The sequence below is a fragment of the Panthera onca genome, chromosome B4 (assembly GCF_046562875.1).
Source record: "Panthera onca isolate mPanOnc1 chromosome B4, mPanOnc1 haplotype 2, whole genome shotgun sequence".
Classification (NCBI taxonomy): domain Eukaryota; kingdom Metazoa; phylum Chordata; class Mammalia; order Carnivora; family Felidae; genus Panthera; species Panthera onca.
The window spans coordinates 77,003,587-77,029,529 of record NC_138345.1 but is presented as its reverse complement, the minus strand read 5'-3'; the positions used below and the strand labels follow the sequence as shown (position 1 = coordinate 77,029,529).

The following is a 25,943-nucleotide window of genomic DNA, read 5'->3' as shown; positions in this document are numbered from 1 at the left end:
GTTGTGGGAGGGGGGATGGGCTAAATGGGTAAGGGGCACTAAGGAATCTACTCCTGAAATCATTGTTGCACTATATGCTAACTAATTTGGATGAAAAAAAAAAAGAAGAAAAAAAAAGATATGACGTGTTGCTCAGTAGCTTCAGGAAATCTTCCTTAAGAGATGGTGGGATACACTCTTTCCCCTGTCCCGTTTTCTGGAATGCAGATGGGATCCTGCAGCTCCATCTTGGACTTTAGTCGTGGAGAGGTAAGCTTTAAAAGGAGCTAGGTTTTAGAGAATTTTTTGGTGCTGACAGGATTAGTTAAGACAGTAGGTATAGACTTCTCTTTCTAGGATAGCAATCGTCTTAGTGGCATGCCCTCACCCCCCTGCCCCCATAAATGGCAGGGAAGAAGTAAAATTAGGTCTTTTCTTATGTAATTTGAGCTGGTAAGAGGAGATGAAAGAGTAGGGAGGTAAAAGAGAGGTACATGGAGACATATGGGTTTAACTATGACCACAAATGTCTGTTACTTACAAAATACAACCCAAACTTCCCACAACATCATGCAAAACCCTTCATAATCTGGCTCTCTGCCTTCTTTGTGGGCTCACAAAACTGTTAACTCTCTGAGAACAGATTTTGTATCTTAATGGTCTCCGTGAACGCAGTGCCTGTGAATACCGTTTGCTGGAAAACAAACTGTTAATATTTGAAAAATTTATTATTATACATGGTATAGTGCTGATAATTTGTATGGAAATGCTTTGCACACTATTATGATTTCCCTTTGCTATTTAAAAATTTTTTTAAAAATATTTATTTATTTTTAAGAGAGAGAGCGTGCTGGGGAGGGGCAAAGGGAGAGGGAGACAGAGGATTTGAAGTGGGCTCTGTGCTGAGAGAGGAGAGCCCAATATGGGGCTCAAGTTCGTGAACCGTGAGACCATGACCTGAGCCAAAGTCAGATGCTTAACCAAATGAGCCTCCCAGGTGTCATTCCCTTTGCTATTGAAGGTAACTTTTTTTTTTAGCGCTCTTCTAACTCAGTGAAACATACAAATCAAATCAAAGAAATGTAGCAAGACTAAATGAAAAGAATTTTTGAAAATAAAAAATATCTCAGCTTAAAGGAGTCAAGTGAATGTGGGTAATGAAAGCAATAAACATTAGGTGAGTTTATGACATTCTTACAGAAACCACTCTGTAACACTCTTTAACACTTCTGAACTAATCTGAATTTGTTCTGTTCTGTGACGAAAACCTTGTAAAGTCTAAATATCTGGATCAGATACACTAAAACAAACATGAATGCATCACTTACCGGCCCTACAAACCCCAGTAATCCTGACCGGATGAAGGGCACGTCCCCAACAGGAGAGCCTACAGAATTGACTGGAATTACCTAAAAGATAGAAAGCAGTGAAAATCTTAGCTTTTTCTTAAAATATGTATTTGATTTTTATTTTATAAAAAAATTGTTTTGAATGTTTATTTTTTGAGAGAGAGAGAGAGAGAGAATGAGTGGGGGAGGGATAGAGACAGAGAGGGAGACACAGAGTCCAAAACAGACTCCAGGCTCTGAGCTGTCAGCACAGAGCCCCACACGGGGCTGAAACCCATGATCCACGAGTCATGACCTGAGCCAAAGTTGGATGTGTAACCAAATAAGCCACCCAGGCGCCCTGTATTTAATTTTTAAAATGTCTTAGAAAAATTATAATAGTAATGTACGCTTACTGAAAAATTAAAATTATATAAATAATGACTTCAGTATCCCCACCCCTTTAAGAGAGAAACATTTACAATCTGCTGTATATCTCTCAGACTTTTTTTACACGCATGTATTAATGTAGTAAGAATTTATTTAAAAAAAAAAAAAGAATCCTATTACATATACTGTTTCACAACCTACTTTTTTCACATACTATATATTTTTCACATAACATATGTATTTGGGATATCTCTGCAAGTTGGTGACAGTTGCTCTAGCTCCCTTTGTTCAACAGTCCTGCAACATATCATAGCATGGGGGACAAGACGGAACAGCCCTTGGAGTCTGATGAAAGCTCAACTTCTGGCTCTGCCACTGACTAGTAAGTTCCTGGACTTCTCGAAGCCTCAGTGTCTTTGGCCATAAAACAGAGCTCCCAATGCCTCTCACAGGTTTAGGGTAAAGATTAAGGGAACGTAAACAGATTTGCAGGCATAAGCACAGTGTTTGGCTCAGAATCGGTACTCAGGAAACTACAAGAATTAGTACTTTTAGAATGTAAGCCGTCTTTCCGGTGAGGAAGGCCATCTAATTTTACTGTTACAAATGTGCTTTACTGAATATTGCTGTACAGATCTCTGTGTATTTGTACAAAAGGCATGAGCTCTTTGAAGTTTTTCTCACCAGCAGCTTATTTTTAAAGATACACTTTTCTTCGTTTTCTAGTCATTACTAGGTCTTCTGTCCTAGTGAAAGGTTAACCACACTGGAAAACTCTCTCAAGATTTAAATAGAAAATCCAGTAAGAAAAATACTAGAAACTTCAATTTGGAAAAAAAAAAAAAAAAAAGCAAAAAACCAAACAAAAGGCAATTGTTTTCTCCTTTTTTGGTTAGGATTTTTATTCTACTTCCCTATCGTTAAATTTATACTGCAGATTTCAGAATCCCTTCATCACTATGGACCTGGCAGTTTGATATTAAAATCTGAGAATTTTGGCTAGGCAGTTGCTCTTATCAGAAAGGCAACGTAATAAAATACTATCGGTGTCTTCAAACACTGCTTGAGGATCTTGTTTATAGTAAGGAAAATGGAATGACGAAAAATTCAGATATTGGAAACATATGTAGTCCAAGCATTTAAAAAGAAGAAGAGTAGGGTGAGATTTTTTTTTCTTTTATGGTGACAATTAAATTAGTGAAATGTATAGACAGCGCAAGTAATTAGTCACTTGTGAGAGCAAAGTTACTGGCGGGAAACGCGTGCTTTAAGAGTTTATCAATGCCCACTCTTATCGAGGTGAGTGGATCGCAACTTCTGAAGGAAGGCCAAGAATGTAATAGTATTACTGATGATGCAAGGATGGTCACAACAGACAGACATTTAATAATTTACACCATTCTAGGCTGTGTAAACAGATGATGGACAGCCCAGGAGCTCTTCACCTTTTCCAGTTACCACACTATTCATATAGGTAATACTCTCCTGTCAGGTCTATTACAACATAATTATGTAATGGTATGTGCCAATAATGGTATGGTAGATAGATATGCCCTGCCATACTGAGACTGAGAGTCAAGTATTGAAAAAGGAAGCTCAAAGAACTGAAAATTGGCAGTTGGTCATAATATCATGGCCCATAAGATGGACTTTTCTGTTCCCTAAAAGCTACCCTGTGGCAGGTTACTCCCAATTAGGAAATACAGATAATTCCTTATGCCTGTTCTGATTTCCAGCCTCACTAGGCAAACTTTCATTACTGTTAGTCTTTACACTCAGAACTGTCCGCAGGAAAACAATGTGCTGGTTTCACTAGAACATGAGTTATTTGAGGAGCTCCGTTTGTTTTCCTGAGGTACCAAGCATCTAGAATACTGCTGGGACACACAGAAGGTGCTCAGTAAACATGTGTTGAATGAAAGACTGAATAATGGGAGCAACCTGCCCCTGTGACAGGACAGTTTTTCATCAGTAACTTGGTGTTCTGGTTGGCATCAGTCCTCATAGGCTCAGCTAACTTGAGTCTACTCTGGAGAGATGGATCTGCTGTCACTGTACTCTTAAAATTAAATTTTGGGGCTTATGAAACTCAAAGTATGGCATACTCACCAGAGTGAACTTTTATGAGGCCTTTTACTCTTCATTTATGTAACAGATAAACAGTAATTCTTGTGCACCAGGGGTGTTCTAAGCACTTTACAAACATTAACTCGTTGGGGTGCCTGGGTGGCTCAGTCGGTTAAGCATCCGACTTCAGCTCGGGTCATGATCTCGCGGTTTCCGAGTTCGAGCCCCGTGTTGGGCTCTGTGCTGACAGTTTGGAGCCTGGAGCCTGCTTCCGATTCTGTGTCTCCCCTTTCTCTGCCCCTCCCATGCTCATGCTCTGTCTCTCTCTGTGTCTCAATAATAAATGAATGTTAAAAACAAACAAACATTAACTCATTTAGTCCTCACAACAATGCTATGAGGTATGTACTATGGTTCCTCACATTTTAAATTTTTTTTTTTTTTTTTTTAGCGTTTATTTATTTTTGAGACAGAGAGAGACAAAGCATGAACGGGGGAGGGTCAGAGAGAGGGAGACACAGAATCCGAAACAGGCTCGAGGCTCTGAGCTGTCAGCACAGAGCCCGACGCGGGGCTCGAACTCACGGACCGCGAGATCATGACCTGGGCCGAAGTCGGCCGCTTAACCGACTGAGCCACCCAGGCGCCCCCCCTCACATTTTAAAGATAAGGAAATTAAGGCACAGAGAGGTTAAGCAACTCCTCCAAGGTCAGCGAGTAAGTGGCGGACTTAGGATTTGAACTGAGGCAGCCTAGCTCCGGAATACACTTTCTCAGCTGCTATATTGTACTGTTTCCCATCGGCCAGGTCATTTGACCTAGTGACACCCTGACCTCACTAGATAAGTTCCCAAATTTAATATCATGTACCTCAAATGTATTTTTTGTCACACCAGCAAGCCCAAAGTACATCATGCCTCCTGTTCTAGAGCTGACACAGATTTCTCCAATTTCATCTGTTTTGCAGAGTTGGGGAGGTCCATCGGGTCTCACAATGCACATCATTCCTAGGGTGCAGAAAATACAGTTAAGAGACAGAGATTCTGGAAAACCTTTGTAAAATAACAGCCTCATCCTTCTGAGCCCGGGAAAGTTTTGCATCGACTGAACGGAATTAAGTAAGAATGCCAAACAAGAATGTCAAAAATAGACCTGATACTACATAGGTGTATCTGAATTCCCATCTTTTAGTCCCGATGATAAACAAGTTATTTTTAAAATCCAGCAAATAAAACTATGACAGATGCAGACCACCGCTTTCCAAGACAGTAACATGTTAAAAGTGACTACAGTGTCCAAAGAAACAGGTGAAATTAATTTACCCTTGGGCAAATCAAACTCAAACACTCACGGGAGCACTGAGCTCTAACTTTCTGCCGGTCCCAATGTCTTGGCAATTATGGTGAAAACCAGACAACTTTAGTGCAATTCAGTACTTAAGCTTTCCATATGAACAACTGTAATGGAATCATTCATAATGAAATCATACAAATACTGCTGTAAAGGAAGTATAATTAGAATCACTGAACTGTTAGAGAGGCTTTGAGAAGTTAAGAGACTAAGAACTAAATTTTTTATTCCTGGTTGTGGATCTCATTTTTATCAGGTTCTACTATCTCTAATGACAAATCTTTTTGAAAAACCAAATGGTGCTCCTAAGAACTCACCACCAGGCATTACGTGGCCCACGTCCTGGACCGTCAGTGCTGAATTTTTATCTTCAGTATTGACCCGTATTACTCCATAGCTCAATCCATTCATTGAGAGAATAGCTCTTCCTGGCAAAGGGGCCCCTGGAACTCCAGGCCTGAAAACAAAATAAACTCGTCAAATTTGGCAAATTAAATGATATTAATGTAAAAGTATGTACATATAAAAGCAAATTTCCTCTGACCACAACACACACACAAAATCCTCATTTTCTCTGCCAAAAACATGTTAAATTAATCAAATTCACATGTATAAAGCATGGTCCACATTCATTCAGGTGGAAAAAGTAAATTTCAATCTATTATTTTTTATTTTTTTTTTTTTTAAATTTTTTTTTCAACGTTCCTTATCCATCTTTGGGACAGAGAGAGACAGAGCATGAACGGGGGAGGGGCAGAGAGAGAGGGAGACACAGAATCGGAAGCAAGCTCCAGGCTCCGAGCCATCAGCCCAGAGCCTGACGCGGGGCTCGAACTCACGGACCGCGAGATCGTGACCTGGCTGAAGTCGGACGCTTAACCGACTGCGCCACCCAGGCGCCCCTCAATCTATTATTAAGAATATATTGGCTTGTGTGTACTTTCCACACTTAAGCTGTAACCAAGGGCAGCCTATTTTGTGGGGTTTTTTTTTTTTTAGATAATTTATATATTTTGAGAGAGAGAGAGAGAGAGAGAGAGACAGAAAAAGAGAGAGGGAAGAAGGGAGAAGCAGATAGAATGGTGGAGACAGAATCCCAAGCAGACACCATGCTGTCAGTACAGAGGCTGACGTGGGGCTTGAACTCATGAACTGTGAGATCATGATCTGAGCCGAGATCAAGAGTCACATGCTTAACTGAACTGACTGAACCACCCAGGCGCCACAAGGACAGCTTATTTCTCGTCTAAGATGCTAACTAAGGAGTCTGAAGAGCAAAACAATGCAGAAAAAGAACTCGTTCACAACTATGAGAGAAGAATTAAAGTATATTTTCAGTTTACCAGTTACCCTTATGGCAAGAGTGGGAAAAATAAATGAGATGCTTCCAACTGCTTTACAAAGTCATTTTCACTTTTAGGCTGATGAAGCAGAAAATTAGTTAGCACCTCTTGTCATCGCCCAGTAAATAGCACACATCTGATTAAAGTTGTAACATACATCAAGAACACTGACATTCTGCACAATACCTGCGGATTGCGACAGTCATGGCTTCAGCAGAAGTAGCACATGGACAGATGGCCTCAGGTTTCAGTCCATGGCTTTGGAATAGACTCAGGAAGGCATCACAGGATGACACAGACCCTAAGGAGTTGGAACAAATCAACATGAAAGCTAAAATTGTGATTTTCATTACTGTAGAAAATTGGTAAAGAGTGGAGAGCCAACACATTTGCTTTTCATGAGAACTCTCACTGTACCTCCTTAATTCCATACAGATATTTTATTGTGCCTGTGAGATGGTGGATACATTTCAAGGACAAATAAATGCTCAGTCAGCCCATAAAAGGTCACTGACACTTTAAAGTCACAACTTGGAATAGGGCTGCTCCTACCAAACTGTGCAATCAATAGCAGAGATGTACTGCAGCCATTCTCTTCTATGCGATATTCTCAGATTTGTTTCTAAGTAAGGTCAACCCCACATCTGTGTTTATACCATTGTGACTACTGACAGAAATGCACTTACAGCAAAGAGCACAGTTTTTTTTTTTTTTTTTTTTTTTTAATTTGAGAAAGGCAGAGAGAGAGAGAGAGAGAGAGAGAGAGAGAGGGAGGGAGGGAGGGAGAGAGAGAATGAACAGGGGAAAGGGGCGGAGGGGGAGAGAGAATCATCTTAAGCAGGCTCCATGCTCGGTGCAGAGCCTGATGCAGGGCCCAATCCCATAACCTCGGGATCATGCCCTGAGCCGAAATTAAGAGTCAGATGCTTAACTGACTGAGCCACTCAGGCGCCCTGAGAGCACAGTTTCTAACACTTTACCTGATTCTACTGTGTGGAGGCTCAGGTGTTCGTACTTGGAGGGAAAAGCCGGTAACATGGTAAGATTTCCAAAAGCTTTCCCCAAGTCCTTTGATTTGTTCATAGGGGGAATTTATATAAAGTCCAGACACTTGGGTTACATCAAGTCAACTTCTTATCACTCCTTATAGTCACATGATAGAAAAAGGATATAAATGAGTGAGCAAGAAGGGGTATTTCTGAAAGCTTATAAAATGTGGTATGTCTATTCAATGGAGTATTATATGGCAACGAAAAGGAATTAAGTATGAACACATGCTACATGGAGGAATCCTGAAAACATACTAAGTGAAAGAAGCCAATCACAAAAGGCCACATACAGTGTTGCATTTAGATGAAATGTCCAGGGTAGGGAAGTTTGTAGACAAAGAAAGTAGATGAACAGTTGCCTAGGGCTAGGGAACAGAGAGGGAGAAATAAGGAGTGACTACCAATGGTTATGTTTTTGTTTTGTTTTGTTTTGTCTTGTTTTGTTTTGTTTTAATGGGGGGAGGAAATGATGTTCTAAACTTAGTTCATGGTGACAGTTGTATAACTGTGCATATCCTGAAACCACTGAACAGCACACTTATTTCTTTATACATTTCTTCATTTACTAAATGTTTTTTTGACAGAGAGAGAGTGAGCAAGTGAGAGCACGAGTCGGGGAGGGGCAGAAAGACAGGGAGACAGAGGATCCCAAGCAGGCTCTGTGCTTACAGCACAGAGCCCGAATTGGGGCTGGAACTCACAAACTGTGAGATCGTGACCTGAGCTGAAGTTGGATGCTTAAAAGACCGCGCCACCCAGGAGCCTCTGAACCACACACTTTAAATGGACGAGTTTTATGGTATGTGAATTACATTTCAATACAGATGTAAAAAAATGCTTACGGAAAGGGGGAAAAACCTCAACCTACCAAAGGAAAGGCTATTCCCACACCCACACTCTAGAAATACTCACAGGGATTAGCTCCGTCAGTTACAATTAACATCCGGAGGGAACTCAAGCTGACATCTCTTTGGTCCCGATGTGCCATCATAGCCCAATGCAAGTCTCGACATTTTACTAAAGCTACTTTGGCTATAAATTCAAAACGGATAAAGTTAACACACACATACATGCTAAAATTGGTGTGCATTTAATACACTATAATAAAACCATTTTTACTTATTTTAGGGATCATGATTTTCAGTTAGAGAAAATAAAAAAGGCTTCAAAGAAATTGTGCCAGGTGCTCTGAAGCAGTAGCAACTGACACGGACGCACAATTGTTTTGCTTACTGTGACCTGCAGGCAGGCCACATAGCTCGGCCAAGGAAGCTTTGAACACTGAAGCACCCAATGAATCTAATTCAGGGTTCAGATTCAAGCAAATTCATCTCGGCTCATAAGAAAGGACATCAAGTGAGATGAAACAGACAACATACCTAATTTGATAGTGATTGAACTCTAAGACCCGTCAAGCCACCAAGGCACAGAATTACGTCTCCAGAAGAGCAATTTGAAAATCCCTGAAATCTCAGTTCAAACAGTCACATAATTAAAGCTCAGATGTTGTGTGCAACTACCTTTGTGGGCATGTACTCTCTGGACCCAAGAGAGCGGGCAAGTCTTCATAACAGAGTAGGGTACACTAATTGTATGCATCTTGTTCATTACATTCTGAAAAAGCAAAGAAAGACAAAAAGTAATCAATACCCAACACATACTCAGCATTTTAAAACTGAACTATCATTAACGGTTTTAGGCACAGAAGTAACATATGCTCTTTGAAAGAAATCTGAAATATTAACTCTAAGGCTGAAGTCTTATCTGCTATCTACCCTTAAACCTGGTTCGTTCCTCTCCTCCTCAGAGATTACCGGTTATGAAACTGGCATGTATCCTCCGGGCCCTTTTGCTGTATAACTCATATATATTTGTCCCCAAAGGAAGATAAAAGTATTTTTAACATTAAAAGGCATCATATCATACATAGATTGGCAGCCTGCTTTTTTTTCACTTAAAATGTTTTAGAGCTAAATCTGTGCACACAAGTATAAGAGATCTACATAATACTTCTTGAGCTGCTGCATACTATTCCACAGTATGACTATAGCACAATTTATTTAGGTATTTCTCTATCATTTATAACGTTTGCTACTACAAACAGTGTTTCTCAAGGAACATATTTATACTCACTTCCCTGCACATGTGTGCAAGTGTCTGTCTACGGTAGATACAGAAAGTAGTACTGCTGGGTCATAGGATATGTGCTTTTAAAAGTCACCAGATACTGCCAAACTGCCCTCCAACCCGCTAAGCACTTTCATCATGCACATGCTCACTACATCCCACAAAGAGCTGGCTATTACAAAGCAAGAAATCAGCGTTTCCCTGATTCTTACAGGAGGATCTGCTCAGACTTCTTAAGTGTTTGGGTAGATAAAGCTGAGTGAGCTGAGCGAGTCATGGAATTTGGTGTCTCTCCTGCCCCCCAAACCAAATATACACAGGACCCCGGTTCCCAAAGAGATCCAGCCCACAGAGTAATTAAGTCTTGGTATTTAGATTGGCCATTCTGATCATCACCTAAGTGGCCCCCCAAAATACAAGACACCACTGTAAACCTCTTTTACCTCCTTCCCCCACGTTTCTAGCTATGGTGACAAATTTTTGGATTTTCAAGGACAAAATGGTGTTAATACTAGTTCTTCTACACGTCCCCATCTTGCTCTTTGTATCACAGGTAGAAAATTCCCTCTAACCCCTCAAAAGGGTGTTTTAACCAATCAAAAGGGCTTCAGAAATGAGCTAGAAATTATGTACACTGAAGGAACAGGCTCTTACTACTTTGAAGTGTGTCCTGGGTGAAAAGGGATCCTCCTCCTCTTCCCCTAGGCTTCATTTGCTACTCTTTCTCAGATTCCTGCAATACGCAAGGAAGTTGGAAGAGACAATCTCTTGAAGGTCCTCTTCAACTTTTGGACCCTTTGTCTCTCTTCCCTCCAAATCAGCACGCTATATACGGTAGTTTTTCCCATTGAAATGTCCCCTCCTTACCTCCACCCACAAGATATCTCCATATGGCTAAATCTTGCCCATTTTTCAAAGTCCAACTCAATTGTCGCTCTTCTATAAAAATGGCCTGATGCTGGAGGTGGGAGGGACTCACCTTTCTCTAACTCCCACAGCATGTTACCTGTTCCTCTATTGTGGAAAGGAGCTGATCTACCTTGTTACTTTACTCTTTAATTGTTGCTTGGAGTCATTCAATACAGTTTGCCCAATGGAAAAGTTAAATGTCATTAAGCACAGTTACCAGGATCTAAATACATTCATGTAAATCCTTTCTTCAGAAAAGAGAAGAAGTAAATCTCAAATGTACTTTAATCATACATATATAGTCATTTGTAGAAAAGTGGTACTATAATAGTTTTGAGCCGTCATAGCAGATGTTTAAAAAATTTTTGATCCTAAGTTCTCCTACACAGTTATGTGAAGAGTATGTCCAACCACACACTGAAGAAACAACAGAATTACATTCTCCTTTAAAAAAGTTACCATCTGTATTACAAAATTCTTCTGGAAAATATTATTGATTTTTGGGGGGCTTACATTTCAAATAACCACTGGGAGATGCTCTGGTTACACAGCTTACATACCGACCTGAATTATAAGCACAATTTACACTAAAGGCCATAATTCTGAGGAGCTTACCGCAAACATGCCATGCCATAGCCCGGCATCCTTCTTAAAGTCTAAAACATTTACCACTGTCTCCCCTAAGATTAAAAAATAGGAAAAAGGAAATCATCTTCAGTGTTAAGCAGCAGATGTGTTTCATTTGTCTCTATTAAACAACTGATTTTATACTTCTGAAGAAATCACTAAAAGCTTCTGATTACTTGAGGGTCCCCTCAAACTGGCTAGGGGACCGATCACAGGGGAACAAGGTCACAGAAGAGATAAGGAGTCTGAAACTTATTATGACATAGGCACTGTCTTCCAAGAGGCAATATTTTTTTCCTAATTATACAAGGAACACATGCTTATTTTAGAAACTCTGCATGTTTCAGAAACACATGTAAAAAATTATACTTTCTAGAGGAAGTAAAAAAAGTTGGTGTATATCTATATCTATATATTTATATAGATCTACACATACTTCTAAGCATCCTTATATCTAGACAGATATCTACCATAACAAAACGGGCATACTGCACTGTATCTAATTTGTTTCCACTTAATGATATATTGAAATAATTTCCTTAGATCTTTAATATTCAAGATCAGGAGTCTTAATGCCTCAGGGTATAACCCACTACTTGAGCATATTATAATTTAATCAATCTCCATTTTTTTGGCTTTTGATTGCTTCCATTATATATATGCATTTTACCAGACAAGAATGCTGTTCTATAATGAACATGTATAACTTGCTTCATTTTATGAAAGGAAAATAAAGTACTAAAAAATTTAATATTGCAAAGAACATTCTAAGGCAAAGAGTCACTATACTATATCAACACATCTAAACTTTCACAATACAGAATACATTTTTGTGTTTTAATTTGTGCTCTTTGGTAGCTGGATTTCTTTAACTCCAAATGTACAACTGGTGTCAGCTCTATAAACACAGGGAGATGGAGATATGTAACATTCTGCAGCTAATAAACACATGGTTTTAATTTGTTTCCTATTTCTGCACTCTAGAAATCATGCTTTACATATTTGGTTTGCCCAGCATTTTAGTTCCTTTAAATTACCGCATATTTGTGAAAAAGAAAAGCAAAAGCAAGCCAAGAATGTGTCTTAGAGCACTTCACTCTGAGTTTGGTCATTAACTGGAATCCAATCTTTGAGCACTCTGCTCACAGTCACATATATCTGAAGCTCACAATGAGGGCAGTCACAAGATGAAGTCTGACCTTCAGAATAATTGCAGGCCTGGGACAGAGCTTGGCAGTGAGACAACATCGCAAGGCGGGACACGGTAACTCCCATCACACTCCCTTCTTTGCTTGTTTTATACTAGGAAAAAAAAAATCACAAAAAACAAAAGCATAAGAAACACAATAAAATGGGTTATTTCAAATGACAAACTAGAATTCCAAAATGAAACCCAGATAAGCCATGGTAATGGGCTACATTTAATATGTTTCATATGAATATTTAAGACTATACGGTAAGGCCCCAAACTCTAATCACGCAAAGATAGCATTGACAAGTGACAAAACTCAAGAAAGGATGTGTGAAAAATTCTTACAAGTTTAATTAGTCATCAGTGTCAAGTGGCTGTTAAAGAAGCTAAACAAACAAGTGACTTGAGCTGCATTAATGGAAGCACCGTATCAAAAACATGGCAAGCAGGGCACCGCAGAGTTATAGGTGGGTAAGGTGTGGTTCCTGTCTGTCAGAAGCTCCTAGGTTGGGAGGGGAACACCTAGAGATGGCCTACTCACTCCTATAAATCAATCAACTCTCATTTTGCTTTTTCCTCAATGTTCCATCCAAGTCGCTTTTTACCAAGATCAGCGACTTCTGATTGTTAAATCAAAAGGACACAAGACATACTTTATTTTATCCGACCTTTCTGTAACATGTAACACCTCCTTCCTTGACACTGTCTTCTTCCTTAGCTTTTGTGATATTCCTCTCTCCTATTCATAATCTCTCCATCTCTCTCCCCCTTCCATTCTTCTGCCCATCCCTTAAATGTTGGCATTTCCTGAAAGTTCTGTTCTTCTTTCTCTTTTTACTTTCTTCCATCGGGATACCACATGCGCCTGATGGCTTCCAGTTCTCAACCTCTGACCCAGCCCTCCTTCCAGACATTTAGACTCGTAGAGTCAATTGTTCTCCTTGAATGACCCATAGTCCTATAAAACCCCATGTATCCACCACTGTATTCTTCATCCCCACCCCATGCCCATGAACTCTTCTTGCTGTATTTTCTATCTTGGTAAAGGGTGCCACCATCTACCCGTTGCTCAAGTCAGAAACCTGAGAGTCTTTCTTGCCTCCTCCCTCTCTAGAGTCTGTCCCTAAATCCTGTCTCTTTTCCTTCCTTCCTTCCTATCTCTCAATTCCACCCACTCTTCTCTATCCCTATCACCATGAGCTTGGGCGTACCTGGATAACTGTAAAACGTGGACTCTCTGTTTACCTTATTAATCTAATCAAACCGGATACATCTTTAAATAACATATTTATTCTTATCAAACTCTTGTGACAACCCTTTAATAGCTCCCTATGACTCATAGCGTACTTTAAACTCACTAGCAATGTCCTGTGGGTCATAAGAGGGTCCTAAGTGAAAACTGCAAGTTAATTCAGAATAGCCAAAGTCTAGATGTGGAGGGTAGTCGTTCTAGGTGAAGCCAGAGAGTTAAGCAGGGGCCACACAATGAAGCACCCTTCATTTTTTAGGACAAACTGATAAAGAAGTCTGAAAAGGAGTGGTCAGTGAGGCAGGAGAACTGAGGGAGCAGTCAGGGAAGCCAGTGAGCAGTGTTAAGGAGGATGGAGTGATGAACTATGTCCTCAATGAGACATGATGTGGACTGAGGGATGATGGCTACATTTGGTATTTTAATCGCCTGTTTACTTGTCTGTCATCTAAACATACTCCAATCTCTTCCATCTTTCAAAGCAATCCTCCTCCTCTCCAACATTAACACATCACGCCTCAAAGCTACTGCCCACTCTCTTCCCTTTTATAGCTAGTTATCACCACGGGGCTCAAGGCTGAGTGGATTTTTTTCCCTCAAACTTTTTAAATTTATTGATTGGTTTATCATTTAAAACTTAGCAAACACTTGGTAAGCACTTACTAAGATGTCTCAAGCGGGATGTGGAGTCATCAAGGGCATAGCTTTTAGAGGGAAACAAATGTGAGTATAAGTCCTAGCTCTGTCATTTTTGAGTCATGTGGCCTTCGGTTGGTTACTTGAGTTCATTTAAGTCTTAGTCTCCTTATCTCAAAAGCAGGTTTTCTTTTTTAGTTAGTTAATATACAGTGCAATATTGGTTTCAGGAGTAGAATTCAGTGATTCATCACGTACATACAACACCCAGTGCTCATATCACAACAAGTGCTGTTTTTAATACCCATCACCCATCTAGTCCATCCCCTCCCCACCTCCTTCTGTCAACACTGTTTGTTCTCTAAGAGTCTCTTGTGGTTTGTTTCCCTCTCTTCTCTTCCCCCCTTCCCATATGTTCATCTGTTTTGTTTCTTAAATTCCACATATGCGTGAAATCATATGGTATTTGTCTTTCTCTGACTGGCTTATTTTGCTTAGCACAATACATTCTAGCTCCATCCACGTCATTGTAAATGGCAAGATTTCATTCTTTTTCATGGCTGAGTAAGGTTTATAGCAGCATTATCAACAACAGCCAAACTATGGAGAGAGCCCAAATGTTCATCAACTGATACATGGATAAAGATGTAGTGTGTGTGTATACACACACACACACACACACAATGGAATATTATTCCCCCATAAAGCAGGTTTAATGTCAGCCCTGACCTCACAGGGTTCGTGTGAGGGCTGACTGAGATAATGCATTGGAAGCAGCTCTTAGCCTGGTGCCTGGTATGCAGAAGGACTTAATCCCTCAAACTGAATGCTAGCAACCACTCCAGATGCTACACTGACCTTCAATACCAAACCCTCTAACCATTTGTTTTTTCTTGCTCTTTATCTTTCATCTGTTAAATTTGTTCTTTTAAAGTACAGGTATTTTCCTTCCTCGGGTCTCCATTCTTTTGCTTTCCACTCCCCTACCTCACCAAAAGCAGCAGAGAAACATCTCTGTCAGTATACATTTCTTAAACCTTTGCACATCTCTAAGTCTTGTGTAACTTTCTTATATGAGAAGGATCACTTTTTTTTTTTTTTTTGCTTTCTCTTGAATGTGTATTTATGTTAAAAATAATTAGAACAGAAGGCCCACCACAAGCATTTTATAAGCCAAAAGATGGAACTCTAACAAACCAGGAGGCTTTTTTAACATTAAAGCTGCAAAAGGTTAGTTTTGACTTTTATAAGATAGCAACTGAAGCCACAGGAAGCCACAATGTATTAGTCTCAGGACTTACCTCAATGTATGCTGGTTCTGTACCGGCAGGTGAGATGTGGGGCTGCCAGTCTTTAGGTGGCTTTGAAAGGTACTTGGAATCTGTTACGACCCATTTGAGCCGGGGCCAACCTAAATCAAACCCAAAATGAAAATTGAATTGCCTAAGCCATAAGGGAAGGAGTTCACATTGAACTGGTCGTTTTAAATATCAAGAGACCAAATCAAGGTCATCTTATAATCAGTAACATACTATATTTATTAGTTTTCAGTGATAGATCACCAGACAATTATACCTTCTTTCAAAAGTACAATTGTTCCACATGCTAATTTCCGGCCTTGACATTATCTCAACAATTGGGAGGTCCATTTGGCAATGGAAGTCCACTGAGGTTAGTGGTCTATCCTCTGTCTCTACATGTAGCATTTAGCTTTAGTGAACAGAGTGGTAGCTTTTTCCAACCATCAGCATAAAGGTTAAGGGTGTGGGCTGTGGAATCAGACAGATTTGGGTTCAAATCGCTGCTCTGCCATTTATTAGCTGTGACTTTGGGCAAGTTACTTAACCTCTCTGTGTCTCAGTTTCCTCACCTGTAAAACGGGGATAATAATGGTACCTACTTCATAAGAATGTGAAAATTAAATAAAATATATGTTAAGTAGTTAGCTATTATTAAATTAAGACACTGATCAAACCACTAAGCTTTAACTGTTAACTGATAATTCAAAGTATAAATATTACTAACCTTTAAACTGTACAATTTCTCCATTCTGGGTTTTTGGCAGCCCCTTTAGACAAACTTCACTGGTCAGAGCTAAGGCGATACCACAGCTTCCTAGCAAGAAGCCAATCTGCTGACCTCCGGCATCCTGTGGAGAGAAGGTAATGAGCACGACAGGGGAGTGAGCATGAGCACACCCATGCCCCAAACCTAGCACTTAGCAATGCTCTGGCACTTGTGTGATAACATTCATGGAACCCCACTGCTACCTGGCAGTTGTCAACATCCAATGACAATATGTTCTTCCAAATAATTTCTACAGTACAATGATTTCCTGAGTACAAATCAAGTATTTTATTAATCTGACATTGCTGAGGATGAATTCTACCAGTCAATGTGACCATTTTACTCAAAAGTTAGCAATGCTTCTCTTTTAAATTAATTTTAGGGGCGCCTGGGTGGCTCAGTGGGTTAAGCGTCCGACTTCAGCTCAGGTCATGATCTCACAGTTCATGGGTTCGAACCCTGCGTCAGGCTCTCTGCTGACAGCTCAGAGCCTGGAGCCTGCTTCAGATTCTGTGTCTCCCTCTCTCTCTGCCCCTCCCTGGCTCGCATACTGTCTCTGTCTCTGTCTCTCTTTCTCAAAAACAAACATTAAAAAAAAATTTTTTTTTACAGTTAATTTCAGGCCAGTGAAATAGATGTGAACATGGTTAAGCTGTGTTGACCTAGCCACATCCCCAAATTCAAAAGCAAAGCAACCCAGGTCAGAATAAAATAATGTAAATGGACACCAAAGGTCTACATTTACAATGAAAGTGAATGGATGGTTATACCCAAATCCATATACTCTTTATTATTATATTTTAAAGGAGGTAATATTTAAGCCTTATGGCTGGGGTGCCTGGGTGGCTCAGTCAGTTAAGTGTCCAACTTCAGCTCAAGTCATGATCTCACAGTTCGTGAGTTCGAGCCCAGCATCAGGCTCTGTGCTGACAGTTCAGAGCCTGGAGCCTGCTTCGGATTCTGTGTCTCCCTCTCTCTCTGCCCCTCCCCTAGTTGTGTGCGCTCTCTCTCTCTCTCTCTCTCTCTCTCTCTCAAAAACTGAACATTAAAAAAAAAGATTTAAGACTTATGGCAAGAGCAGAGAAAACAACAAAAGATATAAAGTATTTCCATTAAAATACCACCTTAAAAGTATCATTATGAAACCACACAAACACAGCCAACTCAATAATTTAAGAACAACCTTACGATTTCCTGACTGATCTAAAGATACTATATCCCATCAACCAAAGTTTCAGGGATGTTATCAATTTGTTTTTCATTCCTTTCAGAAAAAAAAAAAAATATATGTATTTGTAAATCCACAGTATCTACCATATTTGTCTTTATCATGATCTCTCAATAATAAACTATATGAGAAATTTAGGGTCAAACAGCTCACAGAGAAATCATTCGGTTAAACTTGAAAACTTGTTACATATGCTGCATGGGCTGATGTGACATTAAAGTAAAATCTTATCTCCCAGAGTAGTAACATGCCATCATCACTGTGTCATCCTTCAACCTAAGGAAAACCCTGGGCTGTATGATACAGTTAAAGGAAAACCCTTTATACAAAGTTCCCACCTTGTAAATGTGGATTATCTATAGTCTCTGAAGCAATAGGGGTCTTCTTTATAAACAGTAATTACTGAAAAGTCAGGTATACCCCCATGATTCTCAAGTGATATATATACTATATAAAGTCTATCTTAGTTGAAAATGTATTATTTTCATGAAACTTATAAATAATAATAATTATTTTTCTACAACTCTCATGTTTTTAGAAAGTGAAGCTGAGTACTTAAGAAGGTTAGGCTGTTTCTAATGTCATGATGGAATCAATTGATCCAAGAACCCGATGCCCACCATGTCACATCAGGCTACATTCCTCTTAAATTCAGCAATGTTACCTTTCTGGTAAGAGGTACCTCTATAGGCACTGGAATCACTTCTGCCAGGAGACATCCATAAAAAGCCACCATAAACATGACTGGATCATTGTTGGGGTAAACCAGGGCTACCTAAAATGCATAATGACATTCAATAACAGGAACAAAAACAAATACCTTCAATATCATTCTCTAAGATAAACATATATATATATGTGTATCTGTATGTCTATATATATATATATATAGACATACAGATACACATATATATATATATTATATATATATATATACATACAGATACATATATATATGTATATATTGCACATATCATGAACACAAACTATTTAATAGCCTAAAGGAAATTAAGTTATTGAGAAAGATGCACAAATCTAAAAAGATCTCTAGCATACCCAGGATTACACTAGACACATTTTAGAAACTGTAATGCAATTCATCATCATGATAAGAAAAAATTGTCACTGAATTCTACTGGTGATTGAGCAATTAACAACTCACCTTAAGTAGTAAGTTAATTACTTGTGAAACCTAAGGCAATTTACTTTAGTGCAGGACTAAATAAAATAAATGTAATGGATCTCTCTAGATAGGCCAGCATATTAGAGAATAAGCCTTACAACTCTCAGAGAACTCACAAGTGTTGACTGACTTGATTGCCACTGTAGGGCCAGCTCAAGGTTTCTTATTCTTTAATGAGTTCACTGCTCACTTAACTTTAATCCCTACTCAGTTAACTAACAACGCAAGTACTCTAGCATGAAGGCACTGGTAAGAGGTGTAACACCGGCACAAACCACTATGGATAAAAAGTTAATTCTTCTACAAAAGATAAACAGTGAAGCTTGTGTAATGCGTTCAAAATTGTGATCTCACCTGTAATGTCTGACAGGGATAACTGACCCTTCCCAATTTACTCAAGGAATGCAAAACCCCAGAAGTCATGATCATTGTGAAGCTTGTTACTTGGCTTAGATGTTCATAGATTGACATGTGAAACTTAATTGTGCCACTAGACTGCTGTTTCCCCTTCTTTAACTTTCAAATTCTCTTAACTCACTCCCAAGTTAAGTTCAATTCTCAAGTTGTTAATCCTTCCTAGAGTTCTGAAAAATACGAATTCCAGAAAAGATTTAAGACAACCCATTTCTTTCCTGTACACAAGTAGAGGACACAAAATTACCTTCCTAGGGTTCAGTGAGGACCAGGAAACCCTCATGTATCACAGTTATAAGTAGAGTCACCCTTTAGGTGTCCTCTGCCACAATGCAAAGGTATTTTTAAAAGGCTAGTTCAGGAAGTTCTGGATCATGCGTCTACTCAAAACAGCCCTGCTGTGAGTTGGTGCTTTGTTCTACAAACACCAAATAAAAAATCATGTTTGATGGTAAGAAGTAATCATATACAGGTCATTGATAGGAAAAAAATCTTCAAAAAGTAAAAATATTTTTTTGTTTAATGTCACCTCTAATTAAAGAAGAAATTAAATGATATCATTTTGTTTCTTCTTAGAATATGGGTCTCCCTCCCTTTCTACATAAAACCACAGAAAATTTTTTGAAAAACTTTATGGGGCAATTTTTAATAAAAAAAGTCAGACTAAACTTTATTGCTATTTTTGTTGTCTGATTATTGAGCTATTTATTTCCAGAAAGAGGCTCCTCTCTCTTTTATTAGCACAAGAGTTAACTGATTTAGCAGCTACAGAAAGGGACATGTGAATTTCCTTCATCTACAAATACAAAAATTATCACCTGGTATTCAGCTAACTTTGGTTGGAACCAAACCATTTTCATTTTCTAAGAATAAAAGTTATATAAACTGTGCTGTTGTACGTTAAAAATTCAGAATGTGCGTATTAGAAAACAATAAAACATCACCTCCCTAAAACCAAAAAACCAATTACCCTGTCTCCAGGTTTTAATACAGGTTCATTTTTGGTCCCCAGTTTATTAAGCAGTGTGTAGGCCAACTTTAAACTTCTGCTCCACAACTTTCCTGGAAAAAGAAAAGAATCATATAGAAAAAAACAGGCCTACCTCAGCGAGGAGGCATTCAGTTCATCAGCAGGTTTAATAAGACAATGGCCACTTCCAAATGACTCATTAGACAAACATCACCCCCCAAGACAAAGTCCCTCCCCCACAAAAAAATGCTTTATATTCACTGGAGTTTACAAAAGCCAGCCCTGTTTCCAAACAAAAGAAAACATCACCAGATGCTCATTCTGGTTTAGATAATATTTCAAATTCTCTTGTGAAGTAATCCGAGTATCTTTAGAAGTAATGTGATGTGGGCTGATCCAACATTTATCTTTTTAATTAAAAAACATTTTTTTAACATTTATTTATTTTTGAGAGAAACACAGAGAGAGAGGGAGACACAGAATCTGAAGCAGGCTCTGAGCTGTCAGCACAGAGCCTGACATGGGGCTTGAACTCACAGACCACGAGATCATGACCTGAGCTGAAGTCACACTTAACCTACTGAGCCACACAGGCACCCTTAGGCTGGTCACATTTAAAGGAGGGCAACAATTTTCATCACAGGGATGAAAATCAGAAGACTACTTCTGTTCTGAGCTTTTTCTGAAGAATCACTTACATATGTGGTATTAGATATTTGAGGTTAACCACAAAGCAAAAGTATGACTCAAATGATTAAGCATTCCATACCAACGTATTTCAGTGAAAACAGACAAAATGGAAACTAACTAGATGAAACATGTAGATACATTCACAGATGTTAAATAAACATGTAAAGATTTGGCCAGCTAACTGCTTTAAGGTTTAATATACAGCTTCTGAAATGAGTGCTAAAAATAATTTTTGGGAGGGAAAAAAGCCTATTCTTCCTCTCTTCCTGCTCCCTCTCTCCAAACACCCTTAGAAATTCTTATCATAGATTATGTAGAAAGTGAAGGACAAGTCATGCCATTTTGAGTAGACAGGTTAGTTTTACATATAACTCATTCAGAGGGGCAGCTAAAATTTAAACTCATGTCAACCTGTCCAATTGTTTAAATAAAAACTGTTTTTCCCTAAAATTATTCTGTATGTAGGTCTATGGACAATGTGCTTCACTTCTGAAGGGAAAAAGGAGTATGTATGAATAAACTAGTACAAACTCTCAGAGCCCAGGTCGAATCCATTCTTCTTTTTTACTTTTTTCCAGGAATAGAATTTAATGATTCATCACTTACATATAACACACCCAGTGCTCATCCCAACAAGTGCCCTCCTTAATGCCCATCACCCATTTAGCCCATCCCCCACCTAATACCAGGCCAGCAACCCTCAGTCTGTATTTAAGAGTCTCTTACGGTTTGTCTCCTTTTTTTTTTTTTTAATCTTATTTTTGCTTCCCTTTCCCCTATGTTCATCTGTTTTGTTTCTTAAGTTCTACATGAGTGAAATCACACAATTATTTGTCTTTCTCTGACTTATTTCGCTTAGCATAATACACTCTAGTTGAATCCATTTGTTTTGTTAGTTAAAAACTGAAAAATAAAGTTATTTTAAGTGAATTCAAGTTACTTTTAAAAGTTATTAAAAAAAATTTTTGTTAATGTTTATTTATTTTTGAGAGAGACAGAGACAGAATGTGAGTGGGTTAGGGGCAGAGAGAGAGGGAGACACAGAAGGAGAAGCAGGCTCCAGGCTCTGAGCTGTCAGCACAGAGCCCAACGTGGGGCTCGAATTCACAAGCTGTGAGATCATGGCCTGAGCCGAAGTTGGACACTGAACTGACGGAGCCACCCAGGCGCCCCCCACTTTTAAAAGTTACTTAAAAAAGAAAAATAAAGGGTTCCTACGGTGGCTTAGTCAGCTAAGAGTCCAGCTTTTGTTGACTTTTGGCTCAGGTCATGATCCCAGAGTCGTGGGATCAAGCCCAAGTTGGGCTCTATGCTGATTGTGGAGCCTGCTTAAGGTTCTCTCTCTCCCTCTGCCCTTCTCCCTGACTCAACTTCTCTCTCTCTTTCTCTAAAAGAACAAACAAACAAAAAGGATGGGGCACCTGGTTGGTTCAGTCAGTTAAGCGTCCCACTCTTGATTCTGGCTCAGGTCATGATCTCGTGCTTTGTGTGTTGAGCCTGCTTGGGATTCTCTCTCTCTCTCCATCTCTCTCTGCCCCTCCCCGGCTTATGCTTGCATGTGCTCTCTCTCCCTCCCTCTCTTAAAATAAATAAATAAATAAATAAATAAATAAATAAATACATACATACATACATACATACATAAATGAATGATGTAATTTTCAATTTTTAGACAAAACTGTCATATTTTTAACATATTTCCAGCCCAAATGTCTTTTCCAAATCGTCTTCTAATATTTAACTCAGCCGTGGATCCACAAAGCCTCTTTCTTCTTTCTGCTCTTTTAAATATTAGCTGCTTTGCAAATATCATTTAGCAAATGAAAATATTTGACAGTAGCTCTACTTAGAACTTAGGATCCTGTTAAAATAACTTACAAGATCTCTTGAAACACAATGACCAGCAACTGCTAAATATCAAGATCTATCACTACCTGTGATAATCTGAAGAACTATTAGGAGAAAAGGAAGGAGCTGCGAATCTTGCAAACTCACCATACGTAAGAGTGTAAACTGGTTTTCCCGTCACGTCCAGTGCGGTCAGACACGGGCATTTTGCTTGAGTGGTGCCCCAGCGCTGTAGGGCCGACTCGAGAGCAGGAGGCCAGTTACAGATGACTCCTAATGGCTCCCCCTTCACAGGGGTCATCTGCCGACCCTCAGGCTTGGGCTGGTTGGGGTCTGGCTGAGGTACTGTACCAAAAAACCCCAATGGGTTATAAAAATATTATCTGAAATACATACAGATACCAACTAACACAACTCAGGTCTCTAATCGCAAATATATTTCCCTTTTCTCTTCATCTTTATTTGGTTTAAACTCACTCTGAGAAAAGAAAGGACATCGTTAGAAATAGTAATCCACCAAGTGGGCCTTAATTCATCTTCCACATAATCGTGAAATCAATATTTAATATAGTTTATGTAATAAACAAATCCTGACCCTAACAAAGAAAATCACTGAACATACAGAAAAGCACAAAGCATACATTCCTTTTTAATAATTTTGTAATTTTTACTCAACTTGTTTTAAAATCCTTACAGTTTGTGTCTCAAGTTAGAGAGCCAGGTTCCACTTCACCGGGTTACATTTAATGAAAAAGTATTAAACTGTGAGTCGGAAACCCAAATTTACATTTACGTTTTACTAGTAAAACATAATTTCCTTATCTGTAAAATGGGGATAGTAACACTTCTACCACAAGGTCAGTATTAAACTCAAACAGAAAATGAGCACAAATGACAATGTTCCATGTCTCCATGCCTTCCATATCTCATCTGGTCAATCCCTTTGCTCCTGGTATACCTAGACTCATCCTTCTCAGGATGCGGCTCAAACGGCACATTTTCTGGGAAGCTGTCCCCAGTCATTCCTTCCTTAGCTCCCACCCATGTGGTTGTCAACCCTTATTAAAGCACCAAGGGTCTTTAAGGGCTTCTTTTACTGTGTAAGTTTTTCTCTCCGAGACTGACAACTTCTTGAAGGAAGGCATGGATTTAGTCCTTTTATTGCCTACAGTACCTCATACATAATGGTACTTCTTAATCAATGTTAATTAAATTGAACTGGATTAGAGGCACCCAGGTGACTCAGTTGGTTAAGCATTCGACTTCAGCTCAAGTCTTGATCTCATGGTTCGTGAGCTTGATCCCCATTCTGGGCTCTGTACTGACAGTGTGGAGCTTGCATGGGATTCTCTCTCTGTCTCTCTGTCTCTCTCTTCCCCCTGCTCACTTGCACTCTCTCTCTCAAAAATAAATGAACTATAAATAAATAAATAAAACTGGATTGGGGGAACAAACGTGCTAGACTATTAACATGGTCATTCCACAGACTGGAGGTGAATATTTCATATTTTTTCATATGAATAAAACAAAAGTCCTCTTACTTTTTCTACAACAAATTAATATTATTTCAATAATAAAAAGCAAAAACATTCTACTTTCATAGCAGAAAAGATAACTGATACACGGAACAAAGTCAAGTATTTACTGAGTGCCAATTATATGCACAGATGTAATAAACACTGAGTGTTCACCATTCTTGGAACAAACATTTATTGTTTTTCTTAATTTTTAAAATTTTATTTATTTTTGAGAGAGAGCACACGAGCCAGGGAGGACAGACAGAAAAGAAGACACGGAATCTGAAGCAGGCTCCAGGCTCTGAACTGCCAGCACAGAACCTGATGCAGGGTTCTGCATCGGGATCTCACGAACAGTGAGATCATGACCTGAGCTGAAGTCGGACACTCAGCCAACCGAGCCACCCAGGCGCCCCTAACATTTACTGTTTCTAATCAGTGCTAGGGGCAAGCAGCAGAGTCCCTCATTAGGTATCTGAAGTGCGAGAGGGACCCTTGCACATACCCAGAGCTAAGGCGACTAAACAAGAGCAGTGCATGACAGAGACTTTATAGGGAGGGCAGAAGAAGACCACATCACCCAGGCTAGAGGATGGAGTCCTCCATGGGAGCCGAATCTTAAAGGAAGGGTAGGAATTAGCCAGGTGAGTGGGAGATGACAGAAGAGGCATAGAATGGAGAAGAACAGAATAAGCACCACGTATTAGAAGAGCAAATGAAGTATGAAATTTATTTTATAGCTCAACTTAACAACAGATTTGGGAAACTTACTGAAAATGTCTTGACTTTTTTTCTACTGACATAGAACTAATGAAATAGTTTCACTTCCCAATTTACTGCCCTAGGTAAATTATGTTTCAACTGCCCTTCTAGTTCATATATCCCCAGACTCTAAACCACCAAGATTAAGTAAAAAGATAAACACGGGTGATTCTAAATAGTTTGGTTTTATGGACAGACTGTATATATGGCAGGCATAGTCTTCCGGTCATAAGAGTGTGTACATTATGGCCATCCACCAGGCCTCAACGCAGACCCTGGCGGACACTCTTTCAGACTTCTGAAGACGTATGGATATTTTCCTTTTCCAAAGATAATCATGATTTGAATAAGCAATTGCTGTCTATTTATAATTAGTGAAAAGCTGTTAGTGCTATTCTGTCAATGAAAACTGTTCAAGTGTGATTCTTACTAAACCCTGACCTTCATTTGCCTGGTCAATACACAGTTCCAGAAATACTGAAGAGGCTATTATTGGTGTTAGCACCTTGAATGTCAGTGTATGTAGGAAGATGTCCATAGTTCAAAGAGTTTGGTGACTCCTACAGAACAGAAAGTCATCTTAACCTCATATGCCAGGTTGCTTGTTGCTTCCAGCTGAATAAAGTGGACTAAGACCAGATCTAGTCTATTAATGTGCCTAGTGCAAGCATCATTAACATGTCCAAAGTGATCGAAGCCTACCATTAGTCTCAGGATATAAAAATGAACTACAAAAGCTACCAGGCTCAGTTCTTTGGACAAAACCTATTGTCATTCAACTTCAAGAATCATCAAATGCCAGCCACCTTCATTTCATCTATGCTGCTTCTCATTTGACTCCCAATTCTTCCTATTAAATCCTAAACATCATATGATTTCAGCCATAAATATTTGTCAAATTACTAAATAAATCACTGACTACTGCCACTTCCACTTTCTGCCCTTCTCCCAAATGCTGTATTAGTGGATACATGCTTATTGGCTAAACTATTTTCAGGGGCGTGCATTTTAGTACCAG

The 25,943-nt window shown here is 39.2% G+C and overlaps 1 protein-coding gene across 4 annotated transcripts in view; it reads right to left on the bottom strand.

The window, feature by feature from the left end:
* DIP2B (DIP2 acetate--CoA ligase B (putative)) overlaps positions 1-25,943 on the bottom strand; it is a 224,407-nt gene that overhangs the window by 38,729 nt on the left and 159,735 nt on the right. For 3 of the 4 annotated variants that reach the window (XM_060657640.3, XM_060657641.3, XM_060657643.3), the window contains 13 exons: positions 22,794-22,991; positions 20,109-20,200; positions 18,206-18,316; positions 16,272-16,395; positions 15,548-15,657; positions 12,369-12,471; positions 11,158-11,222; positions 9,027-9,120; positions 8,419-8,538; positions 6,644-6,758; positions 5,432-5,571; positions 4,635-4,771; positions 1,308-1,388 (listed from right to left, as the gene is read on the bottom strand). In XM_060657640.3, the coding sequence (XP_060513623.2) occupies positions 1,308-1,388; positions 4,635-4,771; positions 5,432-5,571; positions 6,644-6,758; positions 8,419-8,538; positions 9,027-9,120; positions 11,158-11,222; positions 12,369-12,471; positions 15,548-15,657; positions 16,272-16,395; positions 18,206-18,316; positions 20,109-20,200; positions 22,794-22,991 (1,490 nt within the window). The remainder of the gene's footprint in view (positions 1-1,307; positions 1,389-4,634; positions 4,772-5,431; positions 5,572-6,643; positions 6,759-8,418; positions 8,539-9,026; positions 9,121-11,157; positions 11,223-12,368; positions 12,472-15,547; positions 15,658-16,271; positions 16,396-18,205; positions 18,317-20,108; positions 20,201-22,793; positions 22,992-25,943) is intronic. The other variant, XM_060657642.3, reaches the window with a different exon arrangement.